Source organism: Tenrec ecaudatus, chromosome 4 (genome assembly GCF_050624435.1).
Source record: "Tenrec ecaudatus isolate mTenEca1 chromosome 4, mTenEca1.hap1, whole genome shotgun sequence".
In the NCBI taxonomy this organism is placed as follows: Eukaryota; Metazoa; Chordata; class Mammalia; order Afrosoricida; family Tenrecidae; genus Tenrec; species Tenrec ecaudatus.
The window spans coordinates 30743353-30761862 of NC_134533.1; the positions used below are offsets into that span (position 1 = coordinate 30743353).

General features: G+C 37.3%; 1 protein-coding gene across 1 annotated transcript; it reads left to right on the forward strand.

Moving 5' to 3' along the window:
* Positions 1-692: 692 nt before the first annotated feature.
* Positions 693-2674, forward strand: LRRC4C (leucine rich repeat containing 4C). The gene has a single exon (XM_075548360.1). It carries the CDS (start codon positions 693-695, stop codon positions 2613-2615), a length of 1923 nt encoding a protein of 640 aa, XP_075404475.1. The 3' UTR covers positions 2616-2674.
* The last annotated feature ends 15836 nt before the right edge of the window (positions 2675-18510 follow it).

Below are 18510 nucleotides of genomic sequence, written 5' to 3' on the forward strand. Positions count from 1 at the left end.
GTTTATACAGGGAACATAGAGAAATTCTCAATAAATGTTGGCTATTACTAATTTTGGGGTTCCTGTGTAGTACAAACAATTAATGAACTCAGCTAGCAGCCAAAGAGATTGAAAGTTTGGGTCCACCAGAGGGGCCTTGGGGGAAAAGCCAAGCAATCTGTTTCTCAAAAGTCAGTGACTGAAAACTATGACATACAGTTCTAATCTCACTCATGTGGGGTCCTCATGGGTCTGAATTGACTCAACAGCAATTGATCTCATTGCTAATTTTGCAAAATATCTCGAGTTAGTTGGGCACAGGTCCAACATTTTATTTCAGGATGTTTATCCAATATACATGTTAATCCTAATTATAGAGAACATTTTGCATCTGAGTCACCCTGTGTGGAAAACACTACATTGTAGTCCTCTGTCACTTCTCTGTGATTGTTCATCTGATGGATACAGATTGTATACAGCAGCTAATTAGAACATATTTTTATACATGTCCATATAATAGAGACTTCATTGCTCCATAAGGGATATAGGATCATTTGTTTCTTAGTCTGTTATCTTTAGCTGGTATATTGACTTAGCTTTTTGCTTAAAAAGATACTTGCAGGACCTCTAATCCTCTTTTTCTTTGTTTTTCTTATTTTATTTTTATGCAGACAATTTGAACTCCAGAAGGACCAACACCAGATAAATTATGAATGTTGAACAAGATGACCTTACATCCACAGCAGATAATGATAGGTCCTAGGTTTAACAGGGCCTTATTTGACCCCCTGCTTGTGGTGCTGCTGGCTCTCCAACTTCTTGTGGTGGCTGGTTTGGTGCGGGCCCAAACCTGCCCTTCCGTCTGCTCCTGCAGCAACCAGTTCAGTAAGGTGATCTGTGTTCGGAAAAACCTGCGCGAGGTTCCAGATGGCATCTCGACCAACACACGGCTGCTGAACCTCCACGAGAACCAAATCCAGATCATCAAAGTGAACAGCTTCAAGCACTTGAGGCACCTGGAAATCCTACAGCTGAGTAGGAATCACATCCGAACCATTGAAATCGGGGCCTTCAATGGTCTGGCAAACCTCAACACTCTGGAACTCTTCGACAATCGTCTTACGACCATCCCGAATGGCGCTTTTGTATATTTGTCTAAACTGAAGGAGCTCTGGCTGCGGAACAACCCCATTGAAAGTATCCCTTCTTATGCTTTTAACAGAGTCCCTTCTTTGCGCCGGCTGGACTTGGGGGAATTGAAAAGGCTTTCGTATATCTCAGAAGGTGCCTTTGAAGGTCTATCCAATTTGAGGTATTTGAACCTTGCCATGTGCAATCTCCGGGAAATCCCTAACCTCACCCCACTTATCAAACTGGATGAGCTGGATCTTTCCGGGAATCACTTGTCTGCCATCAGGCCTGGCTCTTTCCAGGGGCTGATGCACCTTCAAAAACTGTGGATGATACAATCCCAGATCCAAGTGATTGAAAGGAACGCCTTTGATAACTTGCAGTCGCTCGTGGAGATCAACCTGGCACACAACAACCTGACATTGCTGCCTCATGACCTCTTCACGCCCTTGCACCATCTAGAGCGGATCCATTTACATCACAACCCTTGGAACTGCAACTGTGATATACTTTGGCTCAGCTGGTGGATAAAAGACATGGCCCCCTCCAACACAGCTTGCTGTGCCAGGTGTAACACACCTCCCAGTCTCAAAGGGAGGTACATCGGGGAGCTCGATCAGAACTATTTCACCTGCTACGCACCTGTGATTGTGGAGCCCCCAGCAGACCTCAATGTCACGGAAGGCATGGCGGCCGAGCTGAAATGCCGGGCCTCCACATCCCTGACCTCTGTGTCCTGGATCACTCCAAATGGAACCGTCATGACGCACGGGGCTTACAAAGTGAGGATAGCGGTGCTCAGCGACGGCACGTTAAATTTCACGAATGTAACCGTGCAAGATACGGGCATGTACACGTGCATGGTGAGTAATTCCGTTGGAAATACCACCGCTTCAGCAACCCTGAATGTCACCGCGGCCACCACCACGCCCTTCTCGTACTTTTCCACCGTTACCGTAGAGACCATGGAACCTTCTCAGGACGAAGCTCGGACCACAGACACCAACGTGGGCCCCACTCCACTGATCGACTGGGACACTCCCAATGTGACCACCTCTCTCACGCCCCAGAGCACAAGGTCAACGGAAAAAACATTCACTATCCCAGTGACTGATCTAAACAATGGGATCCCAGGCATCGATGAGGTCATGAAGACGACCAAAATCATCATCGGCTGTTTCGTGGCCATCACGCTGATGGCTGCAGTGATGCTGGTCATTTTCTACAAGATGAGGAAGCAGCATCATCGGCAAAACCATCACGCCCCCACCCGGACTGTTGAAATAATTAATGTGGATGATGAGATTACCGGGGACACCCCCATGGAAAGCCACCTGCCCATGCCTGCTATTGAGCATGAGCATCTCAATCACTATAACTCCTACAAATCCCCCTTCAACCACACAACAACAGTTAACACAATCAACTCAATACACAGTTCAGTGCATGAACCGTTATTGATTCGAATGAACTCTAAAGACAATGTACAAGAGACTCAAATCTAAAACATTTACAGTTACAGAAAACAAACCATCAAAAAAACAGACAATTTATTAAAAATGACACAAATGACTGGGCTAACTCTACTGTTTCAAAAAAGTGTCTTTACAAAAAAACAAAAAACAAAAGAAATTTATTTATTAAAAATTCTATTGTGATCTAAAGCAGACAAAATTATGTGTATTCCTCAGAACCTGTTTTTGCTGCACTTATTTACTATTTTCCCACATTTCGTCCCTCCCTTCCCTGATTGCCATATTTTTCACAAGAGATCTCAATTCCCTAAAGAACTGGTCTAGGAAATTTTGTAAGAATTCTGTTACACTTTGAGATTTTTATGGTGAATTCTAGTGGTGAGATCCAGTCTATTTTGTCTCTCTTCTTTTTGCTTTTTTCTCCCCCTCATGCCCTTATGAAGTAGTCCAATGGGGAATGCAATATTAGACATAGATTTTTAAGAGAGAGCAAGGGAAAATGCAAGATCTTATATTTTTCATGTAATAACCTGTTCTGTATTTATGAGGAGGACCATTCTATGGAAAAGATAAAGAAAAACAAAGCAAGCAAACAGATTAATTTACGTAAGGATCTATAAAACCCATGATCTTTTAAACAACTCTAGAACCAGAATTTGTAGTTCAAATGCTAAAAATAAGATTATAAATAAAATATTGTTGGTTTTTCTGTACTTGGACATAACTCATTTGTAGCATAATTCAAATGTGAGAAATTTGAAGGTGACCCAATTCCTTTCTTTAAAAAAAAGGAAATACTACAGTTTTCTTCATTCATGGCATTAATTTCTTCAGGGCCCTTTTTTGTTATTGTTAGTTGAGTTTTCAATCTATATTCAAGGATGCTGTAGTATTTCCCCCCCTCCTCTTTAGAGGTAACCTTTGTAGGATGGAAAGATTAAAAGATAACAATACTGTAAAGTAAATTCAATACGATTTGAAAAAAAGTTTCAGTATAGTTTATTTGCTGTCTCATAAATAAAATTACGTTGGCGAGATGAAATGCCATTACAGATCATGAAGGTATTATAAATCACCAATAATTAGAAGAGACGTCTTTCTGCTGGATGTCAGCAAATTTAGTTCAATTCAACAATGCATATTATTAAAGATCGACCATGTCCTAAGCACTGATTTCAGTATTGTGGGTGCACCGTTGACAAGACTGCCTTCTGCCCTTGAATCACTCACCATCTGTATGAAATCAACTTGCTCTATTTCTGGGGGCCAGCTCTCATCCTACTGTCAGAGGGAATGCTCTACAGTGAGGCCTTGGAGTTCCGTAATATCACTTCAGGGTTTTTCTAGGAACAGAATTCCCCTGGTTTCTTACATCTTTCTCGAGGAACTGACTCTCTTCCCCTAAGTACCGATTGTAGAGCAACTTTTGGCTGCTAACCATAAAGTTGTTGCTCAATCCCAGCTGTTCCTCCCTGGAAGAGAGATGTGACATCCTGTTTCCATAAAGGTGACAGGTTCAGAACTTCTCTGGATTACTCTGAGTATTAACCAACTCAGTGATAACAGGTTTTGTTAAGGGGTTAAAAAAGTGTTCTGAATGATGAATGCATACATAAAGATAGAAAAGACAGTAGGGTATCAATTTAAGTGAAGCATTTTTTTCTTTTTAATAATTTGGAAGGAAATAATTTATGTAAGAGAAAATATAGGAACTTTCCTGAAAAATAAGGAACTCGAGGGCTACCATCACCTTAGTATTTCTTGATATTTTAATATGCGATTTGGATAAATAGTAGAACCTGTGAAAGCTGGAACCCATGTATGGCAGAAACCTGTCAAAGAGGGAAACAAAATCTTTTTCATTAATGGAGACCCAGAAGTGATAAGACTGCACCCTATCAAAGGGGAGAATTTGGAGACCAAGGACAATAAGGCAGTTCGGGCTCTGACATGCTTCACTCTATTAGAACTTACTTATTAAAATCTTCTGTAGAAAATCTTCTGTAGAAATGCATAATTCTTATTCCTGGCCCTTGAAACCTGTCACTCCAGTGGTAAAACAGGCAAGGATTGACTAAGCTGGAGTAAAGTTCAGCTCCCAATGCATGACCAGGTTGGACACACACACATACACACACACAGTGAGAGGTGAGCTTCACCCCCCAGTTTTGTGGCCCCAAGTGTGAAAAACTAACCATTACCAGTGAAACAGACCAGAGAAATAAAATGGGAAGAGGGGACAACAAGTGAACGAGACCACTCAAGATCCGTGTGTCAATTTTTTAATCACCAATTCCCTAATTTTTTTTCCCGTTTCCTCCCTCGCCTTCTACTTTCCTTTGTTAAGAACACAAGCCACCTTTTGTGTTCGATAGAAAAGGTTCGATAAAAAGGTAAATGCATGCTGACCGCTTTCTTTCACATTGTTCAATATGGAACGTCCAAAGCAGATTCCCGAGATGTGAATCACACACACGCAGGCTCTGGAACACCTGCAGTGGTGAGAAGGGTTAGCAGAAAGAAAACTGCATGAACCAAGGGAACCGAGGCTCCTGCCTTCTCTTGGGCTTGCGGTTGTGGAGCTCCGATCGTCTCTGCGCATTGTGCCCCTTCTCTCGCTTCGAACCAGGAATGCCATCGGGTGCGTCTGCGCACACAGTCCCCTAGGCTGCGCAACAAAATGAGAGGAGTCCAAAGTGAAAACAAAACAAAGAAAGATAAAAAAGGTTGCCATGGTAGGGAAATGGTTAAGTGTGGTGCTGCCAAAAAAGGTTGAAAACAACCTAGTGGCTTCGAGGAAGAAAGAGCTGGCTGTCTGCTCTCCTGAAGACGGCCTGATAGGAAAGCCAGGGAGGCATTTTACTCGGTCACCCGGGTCACTGTGAGCTTAAGATTAACCTATAGACATTTAGGATTAAATGGTTGAGGGCTTCAAATGGCCCATTTAATATGAATAAAAAATGAAAATAAATTCTAGATATTTTCTGATAAGCAATGTGTTCGTATTTGCCCTATATAATGTGGGGGCTCCTGCTCCTTTACTGCAGTTGATCTGATGGGTTAGAGATGGTCACATTCAGAGGACATATTTGGTTCATCAGAAGTTCATGTGACTATTTTAATACCTGCCAGTCCGTAGAGTAAAAGACAATTCTGTGTCCTCTGCTTTTCTTATTCTTCTCGAAGCTCATCAGGTGACAGGGATCAGAAATACTCATGCTCACCAAAAAGGTGCTGTTCATAATTAACAGCGTTAAGTTACCCAAATGAAAACTTAGATTTCTTTTCCTATAAAAGGTATGTGATTTGCTTGTGGGAAAGACTTCTGGTGCTTTCGAAGGAAGATTCGCAAGGATACTTTTCTGTTATGAAGTCTTACACACCTGACAATGGCCTTGCTCTACTAATTTGTACTGAATGTACCCAAATGCACTTGATTTCACAAAGAATTTGGTCCAATCCACACACATGGATTCTACTTGAGTTTCAGTGATTTCCCTTCATTTCAGAATATTCTGCAGTCAAATATCACCATTCCCCCAAATTGAAACGAGTATTTCAAAATATAACATCGATGAATGTAATTTTGGATGAAAATGCTTCTGACATATGATCGCTATTAGACCTTATATTCAAAGTGTTAACATTCAAACATTATATGGGACCCGAATAATCTGAAATCCCGAATACAGATATAGTGGAGAACCCTTGGTAATGAAAGGGTTATTTGCATAAGAGAAGGGAAAAGATTAAGGCATTTTTATAACTGACGTGCTGGAACAGGAGAAAAATATCAAGTGGATGACACCGGGTATCCTGCGTGTCCGAGGAAAATATTGATCAAAGTAGGGGCGAGAGCTTTCATTCTTTTATCCTTTGGGGATGTTATTTAAGCTATTTTGGTAAGTGGAAAAGTCAGAGGAGTGCTTCCGTACATGAACGCTAAAACAATATAATTTAAAACAAAGTACTCAGCTCTTTGTTGCTCCAACTGATCAGCTTAGTAAGGATATTGAAAAATAAAAATTCCATTAGCTGTCACAGACACAAAACAGGTGAGTGACTGGTTAGGATTCCTATTTTCTGGGTACTTAAAGACTACAGCACAGAAGGAAATCTCTTGTGAAAGCACCTTCCCGTAACAACCTATACATCGCTATAGTTGCCTGGAATGAGGTTTCTGTACAAAACAATTCTGATGGAAATGCATCTAACAAGTCACCTTCTAGTAATCAAGGCACCTTTTGTACTTTCTCTTCTATAAGAAGAATTATGAATTTCTAAAATTTCTGTATTGTGTAGGAACCAGCTGTGGCCCCGTTGTCTTCTCCTACTGAATTGGGATACAGCATAAGATACATCTGGCTCCATGAGAGGAGAAAGAAAGCTCCTAGAATTAGTGATAACACACTGTCAATTAAAATACAAATTTAGATATTGCACCAAGCAGTCTCACAACACACACACACACGCACACACACACACTGGTCCGTGTCCTTTTGTTCCTTGCAGTACTGCAAACAGGATGATTTCAGTCTTTGTTACAATTATTTGAGGATATATATTGATAGACATATGTGTGTGATACACGGTGATTATATATATGTATATATATCACTGCTATCAATTTGATGCAGACTCATCGCGACTCAATAGGACTGGGTAGAACTGCACCTCTGGGTTTCTGAGACTTTAACCCTTTATAAGAGTCTAAAGTCCAGTGGAGTGGCTGGTGGTTCAAACTGCTGACCCTTTGGATCACAGCCCAGCTGGTAACCACTATGGGCCAGGGCTGCTTCACATATAATTATATAGTCAGAAATTAAAAGTGTCTAGTAGTAATAAGGGAAACAAAGCCTATTTATTTTATCTCAACCAGGAAAAATAGACAAAAAGGGGAAAAAGGATTATGATGGGAGGTTGCTGCTTCAAGACAGAAAATAAACAACACTATTTTATCATGAACATGTAATATTGGACCAGTCCTTCTGTTTTATGCATTTTCTTAGAGTACTTTAGCACCTATCCTTGTTAAAAATTATACAGGAAGTCAGGGCCTACAACAAACAAGATCATCAAGTGTCACTTTATGGGATTCAGACCAGTTATTTACTTTCTTTCCAGATGAGTAATCCTATATTTATTAATAAGTATAGTGCAGAATTGCTTCATGTGCACTCGTCCAGTTTGGCATTAGTAATCCCCTAATCTTGGCAAACTTGGAAGAGTATCCCCCTATAGCATGGCAAAACTCATTCAAGGGTTTATTATTCGCATGTATTCTGTGGGTATGTAGTGTTTACCCATCGGACCGTAAACAGCCAGGCCCTCAAAAATGGAGGTTTTCCACTGCTTTATGCAACTGCATTGTAGAGAACCTGAAAGGGCCCGTCTACCCTCTCTCTAGAGGCACTAAGCGTCAGAATCAGTCGATCAGCTGGCAGTGAGGGTTTTGGGATATACCATCAGTCAGACTTGTGAGTGACAAGTAGCAAATTTCCTCATTTCTCCAGCCGCTTGTTTCACATTCAGAGAGAAACAAAGTGGAACCCAGCTGCTCAAGCAGTTTCTAGTTTCCTCAAGTGTTTAGTGATATCAGTGGGGCCCCAATCCCACTGTCATTTAAACTATACATAAGAGTAATTATGATCTATTTTATGATGTATATTTTTATGACACTTTTATTAAATCCTAAATCAAATAGTTTATAATGCTAGGGAAATCACGGGTTGCTTTAATAAGGCAATCATTGTGAAAAAAGAAAAATGAAACTTTTCTGGCCAAGTGTATAAAAAGAAATACATAACCTTAACAAGATTTATAAAATATCTCAAAAGGGAGATGCTAAAGTGGACATCAAGGTCCTATGACTAGTAATATTTTGAAAAGATTTTCAAAAGGAGAGAATAATAAAATCTGTGTTTCTAGGGGCCCTCAGGAAAACGAATTCAGGCTTAGACAGACACATCTCAGGATCAGTTAACTCTTTGATAATGAACTTCCATTAATTCTAATCTGAAAGGCATCATATAGCTTTATGTTCCAACTGCAAGGTTTTGAACACTTTTGCATACAAATAACTCTAAAACATTTCAAGCCAAGCTTTTTTTGCAGTCAATACATTAAATATATGCATACATTATGTACACTAAATACATGTGGAAGCATATTGTATTTTATTATCCTTGGTTTTTAAGCGCCAAAATGTTTTTAGATTTTTCCAGAACTTTGAAAATAGAATCATTCATTGTTTGCTCACAGTGGGAAGTTCAACCCAGAACAATATTACGTTCTCTGTGCCATGGAACCGATTCGGAATCATAGCAGGCTTAGAGGACAGGCTTGATTGTCCCGGTGTATTTCCTGGAGTGTAACTTTTATGGGAGTAGAAAGACTCATTTTTTTCCTAAACAATATTAGGGCAGCATATATAGGCAAGTGAAGTATCCCCTAGGCATTTTAGAGTAAAGCCTCTTCCTTATTTCTTGAACCTCATTTAAAAGTGCTTGTATTTTTTTATGATTATTATAATATCTACCTTTTAAAAGAATGAGGAATGTGATGATATTGATAAATAAATGACATATGAGGTGGCTTCAAAGAGCACATATATAGAAAATTCCCACTATCTATTTATTCTATTTCTCCATGAAATTTTTGAAGCTCCCTTTCAGTGACATTCATTAAAAGAAATGAATTCCTTTAATAATGTTTATATCCTATTCTAAGCATAACCCTTTTGCTATAATTTTTATGAGGGATAAATACCAATATAGAGAGAATTTCCCCCCTGAGAAAGTATATGCTAATGTGTTAGAAGTCTTATTTGTTGGTCAGCATGGTTTCAATATATTGATTTTATCATTAAACTCACATAAGGCTCAATTGATCATTAACTCTAAGAGTGATCTGTAATTTTTATTTAAAATCAATTTGCATAATCATAGAAAGCACTGATGTAAAGGAATAAAAGTTACAGTTAAATTAATGGCATAAATCCACGGTAGGCCCTTGGAAATTAGTAGAATCCCATTAAACATTCATAAGGCAATTAAGAAACAACAAACAAAACAGTGTGTACTTTATAGCTTAGGTGGTGCCTTCACCTATTTACTCATTTATGGAATCTTGGATGAGTTGTAGGTGAGTGTAACAAAAAGGAAATTATTAAATTTCTCCTAAATAGTGTATTTATTGACATACAGAGTTACCCACATGTTGGATTCATAAACGAAGAATAGCGAGGAAACAAGGAAACACTGGAGCACACCTACATCCTGTGATGACAAAACCCTAGAGAATCGGTATCATTATCTCCATTTTTAGGGATGAAAAAATTGAGAATACATGCTTCACACTGCATAAAATTGAGGAAGAAAATCCAGGGTGAGAACAGAAAATTGGAGCTTGCAGATGGCTACCGCCAATTCTGGTTTATCCAGGGCACTCATGATTCAGAACAGAAGGCTGTTCGCAGGCTCTTGGCGATCTTCTATTCTTTGTGTTTTGCTTGCATCTTGTTCCCCAGGAAAATAGGCGTCTCTTTGGGGACGACGCATTTCTGGTAATCAGTGTTAGCCTGATGCTCATTCCTTCAAAGTTACTAATGAAATTGGTAGACCAGCAGCTTTGAAGCACTGCGTTGATTAATGGGCCAATCTTTGCAACAGGTTTGATACTGACTTTTATTGAATTTCGCAGAGGAACTTTGAATGGAGACATTTATGAATCACCTAGCATTCAAAGTCAATCTGTCAACGCAAGCCATTTGTTTATCATAGTTATTCAATCGTAGGTATTTTATTTTTAGAATTATGATTCACTTTCATATTTTCATCAAATGTCATTGATGAATATCTTTCTGAAAAATGCAGTAGCTAAAGTATCCAAGTCGGATTATTTTTTCCATTTAAAATGCCCTTTATTAAGCTGCATGTTTCTTGAAAACTACTGCCTGCATTGAGCCTTAAAGAATAAATCGGACTTAGCTAGGGAGTAGGAGTGGCCTGCACTGGGAGCCTTCTTGGCACAATATAAGCAGGGTCAAGGGAAAAATACTGTGTTATTGCAGAAACAATTTCACGTGATCTTGTATTGCTAGAACAAAACTTGCATTTTGGAGAAAGTAAAAATAAAAGGGTAAGACAATGATTGAAGGGCATAAATCACCTAGGAAGTCTCAACATTTTCAAATAATTGACTCTTATCAGTAAATTTAAGCTTTAAGTAAGTAACTTGCCAAATGGAAGGGGAAAATGTTTTATATCATGGGACACATTTTAGAGTATTTGTGGTTCTATAGCAGAGAGTTGATTGACAGAGATTTTAAGTGGGATGTGGTAAAGTCTTCCAATGAAAACAAATCGAGGTCAATTTAGCTGTTTATGAAAGGGAGATTAGAAAATAATACTTAGAGTTGACAATCAGAATTCTAAATTATGAGACATTATAGGCGATGGGTGAAGAGAAGGAAGTTGATAGCTACCCTACATTTTAGAAATAATGACTGAATTCCTATGAGATTTTCAGATAGGTGTATCCATTAGAAAGATTGTCTGAGCTAGGGGTATTAATGTTGTCGTTCCTGTAGTGAAATCTGAGAGGGTGGGTGGACAAGACGTCACATGGTTAAAGGACAGGGCCACAATAAAGAACATTTCATCAGTATTCAAAGGGATCAAAGATCATCTATTCAAAAATCATTCAATAACTATTGGTTGAGTCCTTATTATATGTGCCAAGTCCTATAATAAACATTGGAGGAATGAGTCCTAGGGTAGCCAAGGAGGACAAATGGCATAAACAATCATTTAATTGCAGCTGTGACAGGGCTATAAAATAAAATTGCCTCCACGGAGTCAGTTCTGTTTCCCAGTGTTCTTATACACAACAAAATCAAACACAGTCCGGTCCTGCACTATCCTCATATAATCACTGCCAAATTTGAAGCTATTGTGTCCACCCATATTGGTAAGCATCGTCCTCATTTTCATTGACCCTCTACTTTAACAAGAATTGGGATGCGCAAGGTTGCAAGTTCAAGCACAACATGTCTACTCCCCTAAAGATTTACAACGATTTTCAAAAGTCTGCAAAGGGGACCTAAAAGTCTATTTAAAAACTTACGAAGGAAATCCTACATAGGATTGGTATGACTTGGAATTGACTTGTTGGCAAGAAATTTTGGCTACATTACCAAGTGTGATATCCTTCTAGAGGGACTGGGCTTTTCTGAGAACATGTCCAAAGCACATCTGGTGTCTCACCTATCTAGATCCCAAGAAACATTCTAGCTATGCTTACTTCATCCAAGATAGGGTTTTTTGTTTTGTTTTTCTCACAGTCAGTGGTTCACTTAATATTATTTTCCAATTGATCGAAAGACTTCACTTCTTCATTTTCCTTGTTATGTTTCCACGATTCACATGCATACGAGATAATTGGTGATATTTAGTCTTCAAAGGGACATTTTTGCTTTTTGATGCTGTGAAGAAATCTTTGGCAGCAGATATGACCAATGTAATATGTTATTTGATAACACTTGTGTTGTTTCCATTTGTTTTGATGGTGGATCCAAGTAAAATGAAATCCTCAACAATTTCATTTTTCCCCACTTATCATGATAATATTTATTAGCTGAGGTTCGAGAATTTTTGTTCTCTTTATATTAAAGCATAATCAAAAGCTAGAGTTTGTGATCTTGAAAAATAAATGCATCATTTTTTTCACTTTCAGCAATTAAGATTATCATTTGCATATCATAAGTTGTTCATGAGTTTTCTTCCAATCCCAATGCATCATTATTCTTCATATAATCCAGTTTATTGGATTACTTGCTCATCATACAGATGGAATCTTTTGGTGAAAGGATACAACCCTAATGCACACTATTGTTGATTTTAAGCCAAGCAATATTGCCTTGGTCTGTTTTAGAGGTTTCCTTAGTACAGATTCTACATAATCACTAAGAAGTGTTCAGTAATTTTCACTCTTCACAATATTATCCATCATTTGTGAAGATCCACAAGGCTAAATGACTTCCCATAGTCAATAATAACAGGCAACTGTTTTTCTAGTATTCTGTTTTCAGTTAAGATTCATCTGACATAAGCAATGGTATTTCTCATTGCAAGTTCAGTTCTGACTGGCTAGACTTCTTCTGGGTCATTTCCTTGTTGCTATACTGATGCAATTATATTTTAATTATTTTCCGTATATTGTACTTGCACTTGACATTAATAATTTCCACATTCCATTGTCTTACCCTCTTTTGGAATGGGCACAAACATGGATTTATGTCTCCTACCTGTGGAGGGAGCAGTCATCCAAATATTTGAATAAGCACTTCTAGTGTTGCATACCTTTGTTCACACATTTCAATTGCTATTTTATCCATTCTGTGGGTTCCCCCCACCACCATGCTTTCAATATAGCTTGGACTTCTTTCAATATTATCAGTTGTTGTTTTTTTAATCAATCTAGGTAGAGTACACTGAAAGTAATACTTTAGCTTTTGTGGACTTGTTTCAATTGTTTCCAGCTTCAACTTAAACTTGCATAGAATCAATTGATGGTCTGATCTTCAGTTAGCCTTGTCCTTGATCTCACTGACAATACTGAGTTTCTCCATCGTGTTTTCCCAAAGATATAGTCAATTTAATTCTTGTGTATTCTATTTGTCCATATCCATACGTGCAGTCACAATTTACACTGTAGGTGATAAGATATATTTATAATAAATCAGTTTTTAATCTTGCACAACCTGTCTGAGATTTGTAGCATTATTTCTATCAACAAAATCATATTTTCCAACTATCAAGACATCTTCTTTCCAACCTTTACATGCCACTAGTAATTATTTATATTTGGTGGGTGTGATAAATTGCATACTGTAAAAGCTAATAAAAATATTCAGTTTTTAAAATTTTGTGATTAGTACCTGGCAGGTAAATTTGAATAATTGTTTTATTCATTTTCCTTAGAGGAATATATATATTACTTTATTATTGATAGCATCATATTTCAAAATAGATCTTGAAATGTCCTTTTTGGCAATAAGTGAGGAGTCCTTCATCTTCAATTTGTCATACTCAGTTGAGTATACTATATGGTTGTTTGCCTCAAAATAGCCAATGCCAGTCTATTTCTTCACAATGATGCCTAGGATATCAGTCTTGATGGTTTCCATTTCATTTTAGATAATTTCCAACATCCTATATTCATACTTCATACATGCCACAGTCCAATTAGTAATGGGCCTTAGAAGCTGTTACTTCTCATTTTAAGAGGTGCCACATCACCAAATGAAGATTCCTGCAAAATAATATGGTGTTATCAGACCACCCCTGACTAGGAAATTTGGAGGAGGAATATTACCATAGTGTTAGCTGATTCCTATGAAGCAGCATAGTTTCAACTTCCAACCGTTTTACCATGTCTAATACCAGAATTGTTCCTTCCACAAAACTCTCTAATTCTCTTCTTGGTTCAATAATCTGCTGTAATGAACACCAAGGATGCATAGACAGTCTATTCTTCTAGGACTATATCAGACAATGTTCTACGAATCCTTATTATTTCTTATTAGAGAATTAACAGGCTACAATTCAAGACCATGGATTCTCAAAATGCAATTATTTAGGAAAACTTCTCAGCCATGCTCACATGTAACATTTTTGTCGACCTTGGTTTCTCTTTGTTCTGCAGTTTCTGTCTTGATCCTTGTTCTCCTCAGACAAATGTCCAGAAACTCTTTTAACTCTGCTAGTTAGGTCTCAAAGGCCCCCAACTCCACAGCAATCTTCCTTCCCGGAGGGAGTCTGCTTCCTCTCAGAGTGTGCTGCTTAACCCACTCAGTTGTCTCCTGATAGTTCTGCAGCTGATGTGTCTCTGTGGCTGCTTCTCACAGCCCCTGGAAGCATCACTTTCTGTCTTCTGGTTCCAAGAAGTTCAATGCAGAGACATTGGGTCCAAATCATACATTTCATTTCTTCATTTTCTTTCTTTGTGGTTAGATATCACCTCTGGGATACCTCATTTTTAACTTAAGGACGACAAAACAGCTCAATCCTCATATCAGGACATCATATACCTTCTTTGCATGATCGTACCCCACAATGGTAGCATACCTCTTATTTATATTATACCAAACTATTCATTTCCCTTGATGGCCCACAGTCACCTCACATTTTCATTTTTGTAGTCTTTCCCAGACATTTGGTGAAAGTTACAATAATGATAGCTAGTAGAACCACCTAAGTATTTCACAGCCCTTCAGTTCCAAAGGCTTTTATTTCATCGATGTTATCATAGTTGACTCTCCTCTGAAGAATCATGTTGTGAATGTCTCGCTATCAGGGGAAACTCTTCTTCTGACTCTAGCCAAGCCTCCTAAACGTTGACCTGGTCAATTTCTTTAGAAGTAGATTGCCAGGTTCTTCTTCTTCTCTGAAGCCTGTCAACCTGAGTGATCCTAATAATATTCGAATTATTACTCTTCTTGTTTCCCGTATCACAGCATGATGCAAGACACCACCATATGACATAAGAGTGGTAGATGCTTTTGATTAATTTCCCAAATGGCTGGTTACTTCATTTCAGGAGATTCTTTTACCCTTCACTATGTAATGAAACAATAAAAATACATTTCATGGAAGAAGAAAGAAATTCAAAATACTAAAGAGTTTAATATGGAATGAAATTAGGTTATCATCTATTAGATATGTTTTCATTGGTGCTACAGTGGGTCAGAACAAAAATTGGAGCTGCAGTCTCCTAATGCTCATGGAAGAATTGTGATACATGGAATAAACACAACATCATGACATAAGGTTAGAATATAGGATAGATTTTTGAGGTTGTGGTGGCGGCCCTATTATGGTATGAATAAAACCTCTGAGGGCCAGATTGCCAATAATCATCTTGCTTTTGAGAGTATGGATGCGATCAATACAGTTCCTTGATTTTAGAACCTCTCTGTCACGCTTTATTTACCTTTCATACATGTTTCAGCCAAAGATCTAATTGTAGCTTATTTTTGTTTGTTTTTTAATCTTTGCTCGAGAGAAAGGTTTATAAATTGATAAGTAAATGAAAAGAGCATCTGCATTGTTTTTCCATAAACCATTTTCACATACTATCTGATCATGCTAGTATAAGAAAGCCAGAAATATAAATTAATAAAATAATAAATTTATCTTGGTATTAATAAGTAAAACAGTTAAAGAATAGAGACTCTTTGCTGAGTCATGGTGTCAGGGTTTAACTTGGATTGGGTGTAGATCAAGGAGAGTAAATTGTTTCTACTTTAAATTGACATCTTCATATTTTAACATCTTATTTTGTACACTTCATTTAAGCATTTGATACAGACACTGTCTACCCATTGTTCACTTATCTACGTGAGTAGGCTCCAAAAACCAGGTCATTTTCTAGAAAGCAGGGTTATAAATAATGGAGGTTGACCACATTTTTACCTAAGTGCCACATTTTTCAACATATAACTATCAAAATATATAATTAGACACTGCCAAAGCACTGAGAATCATGCCTCAGACAAGTTGAAACATAACTTAATGCTCACAACCAATATTACCCCCTCCTTTACTTTAGATTTGTTACTATCAAATAAGATGCCATTCATATGCAAAACAGTCAGGCAGTAGACTTTAACTATGCTTGTAAATGTGATATGTTGAATAGCAAGTTAGTTGATAAGTAAGAGAAGAGCAACTACCATATCCACACTTTCATGGAATAAAGCTGCAACTTATTATATTTGCCCATTTGTCATTTAATTACAGCCACACAAAATTTCGGACTTTGGAATCTAAAGCAGAGTATTAAATACTTATTGTCAACTCAGAACTACCCAATTACTTCCATAGAGCTGATGGTGACTCCTGGTGGCTCCTCCAAGACATGATGGTGCCTGTGTGTTTCTGAATCTGGAAGTATTTAGGGGCGTGGTGAACCTCACTGTTCTCCTGGGGATCAGATGATGGTTTTCACCTACTGAACTTGCAGTTATCAACCCATGGAACTCACTCCGCTAGCAGAGTTCACACACATCACTGATATTTACCGTGAGAACTAATCCAAGCAAGAAGGACACGAGGGTGAAGAGAGATATGTGGGGACTCCGATATTTATTGTTAAGACATTGCATTTATTTTATGTATTTTATTTCCAACATTTGAGTTTTCAGTTTCAATGAGTTTCACCCAATCACTTATTACAATATTTTTGCTTTTATTTGGAGGTTTAAAACCTCCATAGGAAACGGTGTCTAAAATGCATGAATATAATGTTTGTTTAACTATGTGCCTGTATTTGTGAGTCCACACATTTCTCCTCATATTGATATCCTTTTTCCTTTAGATACTTCCTGACAAGAGTTTCATGGGAGATATTAGTCTGGTGTCAGATACTAAAGTTCCTATATTCGGGTAGTTTTAGAAACTTGAAACTCCAGAACAAGAACGGCCAGACTGTGTGCTTTCTTTTTATTAATTACTCCACATGCTTCTGGCAGATACAAAATATTAAAAATATACTCATAATAACTTAAAAAACATTATTTTGTCAATATATTTAGCTTTTTATTCTAAGAAGTAGCTTATTCCTATTTTATTATTTTACATAGTATTTATTATTAATTACAATTTTATAGAATTTGCATAGCAAATATTTATTAAATTCCTATCTCAGAACCTCCTTAGGTCTAAGAATTTTATTTGATATTTGAGATTTGTCAAATTTTGACATTTGACTCCCCAATCAAGAAAAAAGTACCTGTAATAAAAATGAGGGATAAATTTGAAGATTTCACTCCAAAGGAAAAAATTAGAAACAAAATTATATAATCATATAGTACTTCTTCTACTGCCAGTTATTACTAGAAAGTCTATTGCATTTTGTGTTTCCATAAAAATTTCCTTTTATTAAATCTTTGCTGTGAAATAAATTTTCAAAGGAGGACATGAAGAAAGCAGCCAAAAAACCAATAATTTAATTTTATTCAGCCTTTATTCAATAAAATAAACATATCCTACAATGGTTTATTACACACAAAATCTGGTCCTAAACAATTTCTATTTCTTGTAAAACGTATTTCAGAATTATAATTTTTTTCCAGTGATCTGAACAGAGACTTTAGAAATATGTCCTTGAAGAAATACATTAGGGATGATAAAAATAAAAATAAATGTATATAGCAGAGTTTATAATGTCAGCAAAGTTGATGCCAATTCCTTCTCTGCTCTTCATATTTCTAATGACTCCTACTAAACCAAGCCGAGTTAATATGGCCTCTAAGGACATCACCTCATGGCCTCAATCATAATTCTGCAAAGTAGTGTGTTTTCAGTATGGAGACTAAGAAAAAGAAAAACTTCCAATGGGATTCAGTTTACAGAATTTTAAGCTAGATTTATTTTCTTTTAATATGAATGGGTCTTGAGAAATGGAAAACTTGATTACATTATACTGAAAATGGAAAGAGGTCATGCAAAAAGATTCAATAACATTTAAAGCAAATGCATGCTCTAATAACCAAACAACATAGAATCAAAGCTGTAATTCTAAAGAGAAACTTGAAAATTTTAACTCATTCAGTCAAATGCATTTAAATTCTCACTCAGAATTGCCTGTGGGTATTTTTTCTGAAACATCACAGCCATGTTTTACTCGTTTGCTCTAGAACTCCTTTGTAAGAGGTCAATTTTTTCTAGAAGGTCTTGGGCTAAAATGTGCCACTTTTCTGTCAGGGTTTCTTCTCACTTTATCCTATGCCTCTGATTATGAAACAAGGAAAATTGGAAGTTTTCAAATAGGAACAGAACACATAATTTATCATTATCCTTGGCAGAATGAATAGAAATGAACTGGTGCTGGCTACATCGGTTTACATATTCATCTGGTCTAC

Bases quoted from the DNA above. Each gene is read 5' to 3' on its own strand.
- LRRC4C (XM_075548360.1), top strand. From the start codon at position 693: ATGTTGAACAAGATGACCTTACATCCACAGCAGATAATGATAGGTCCT.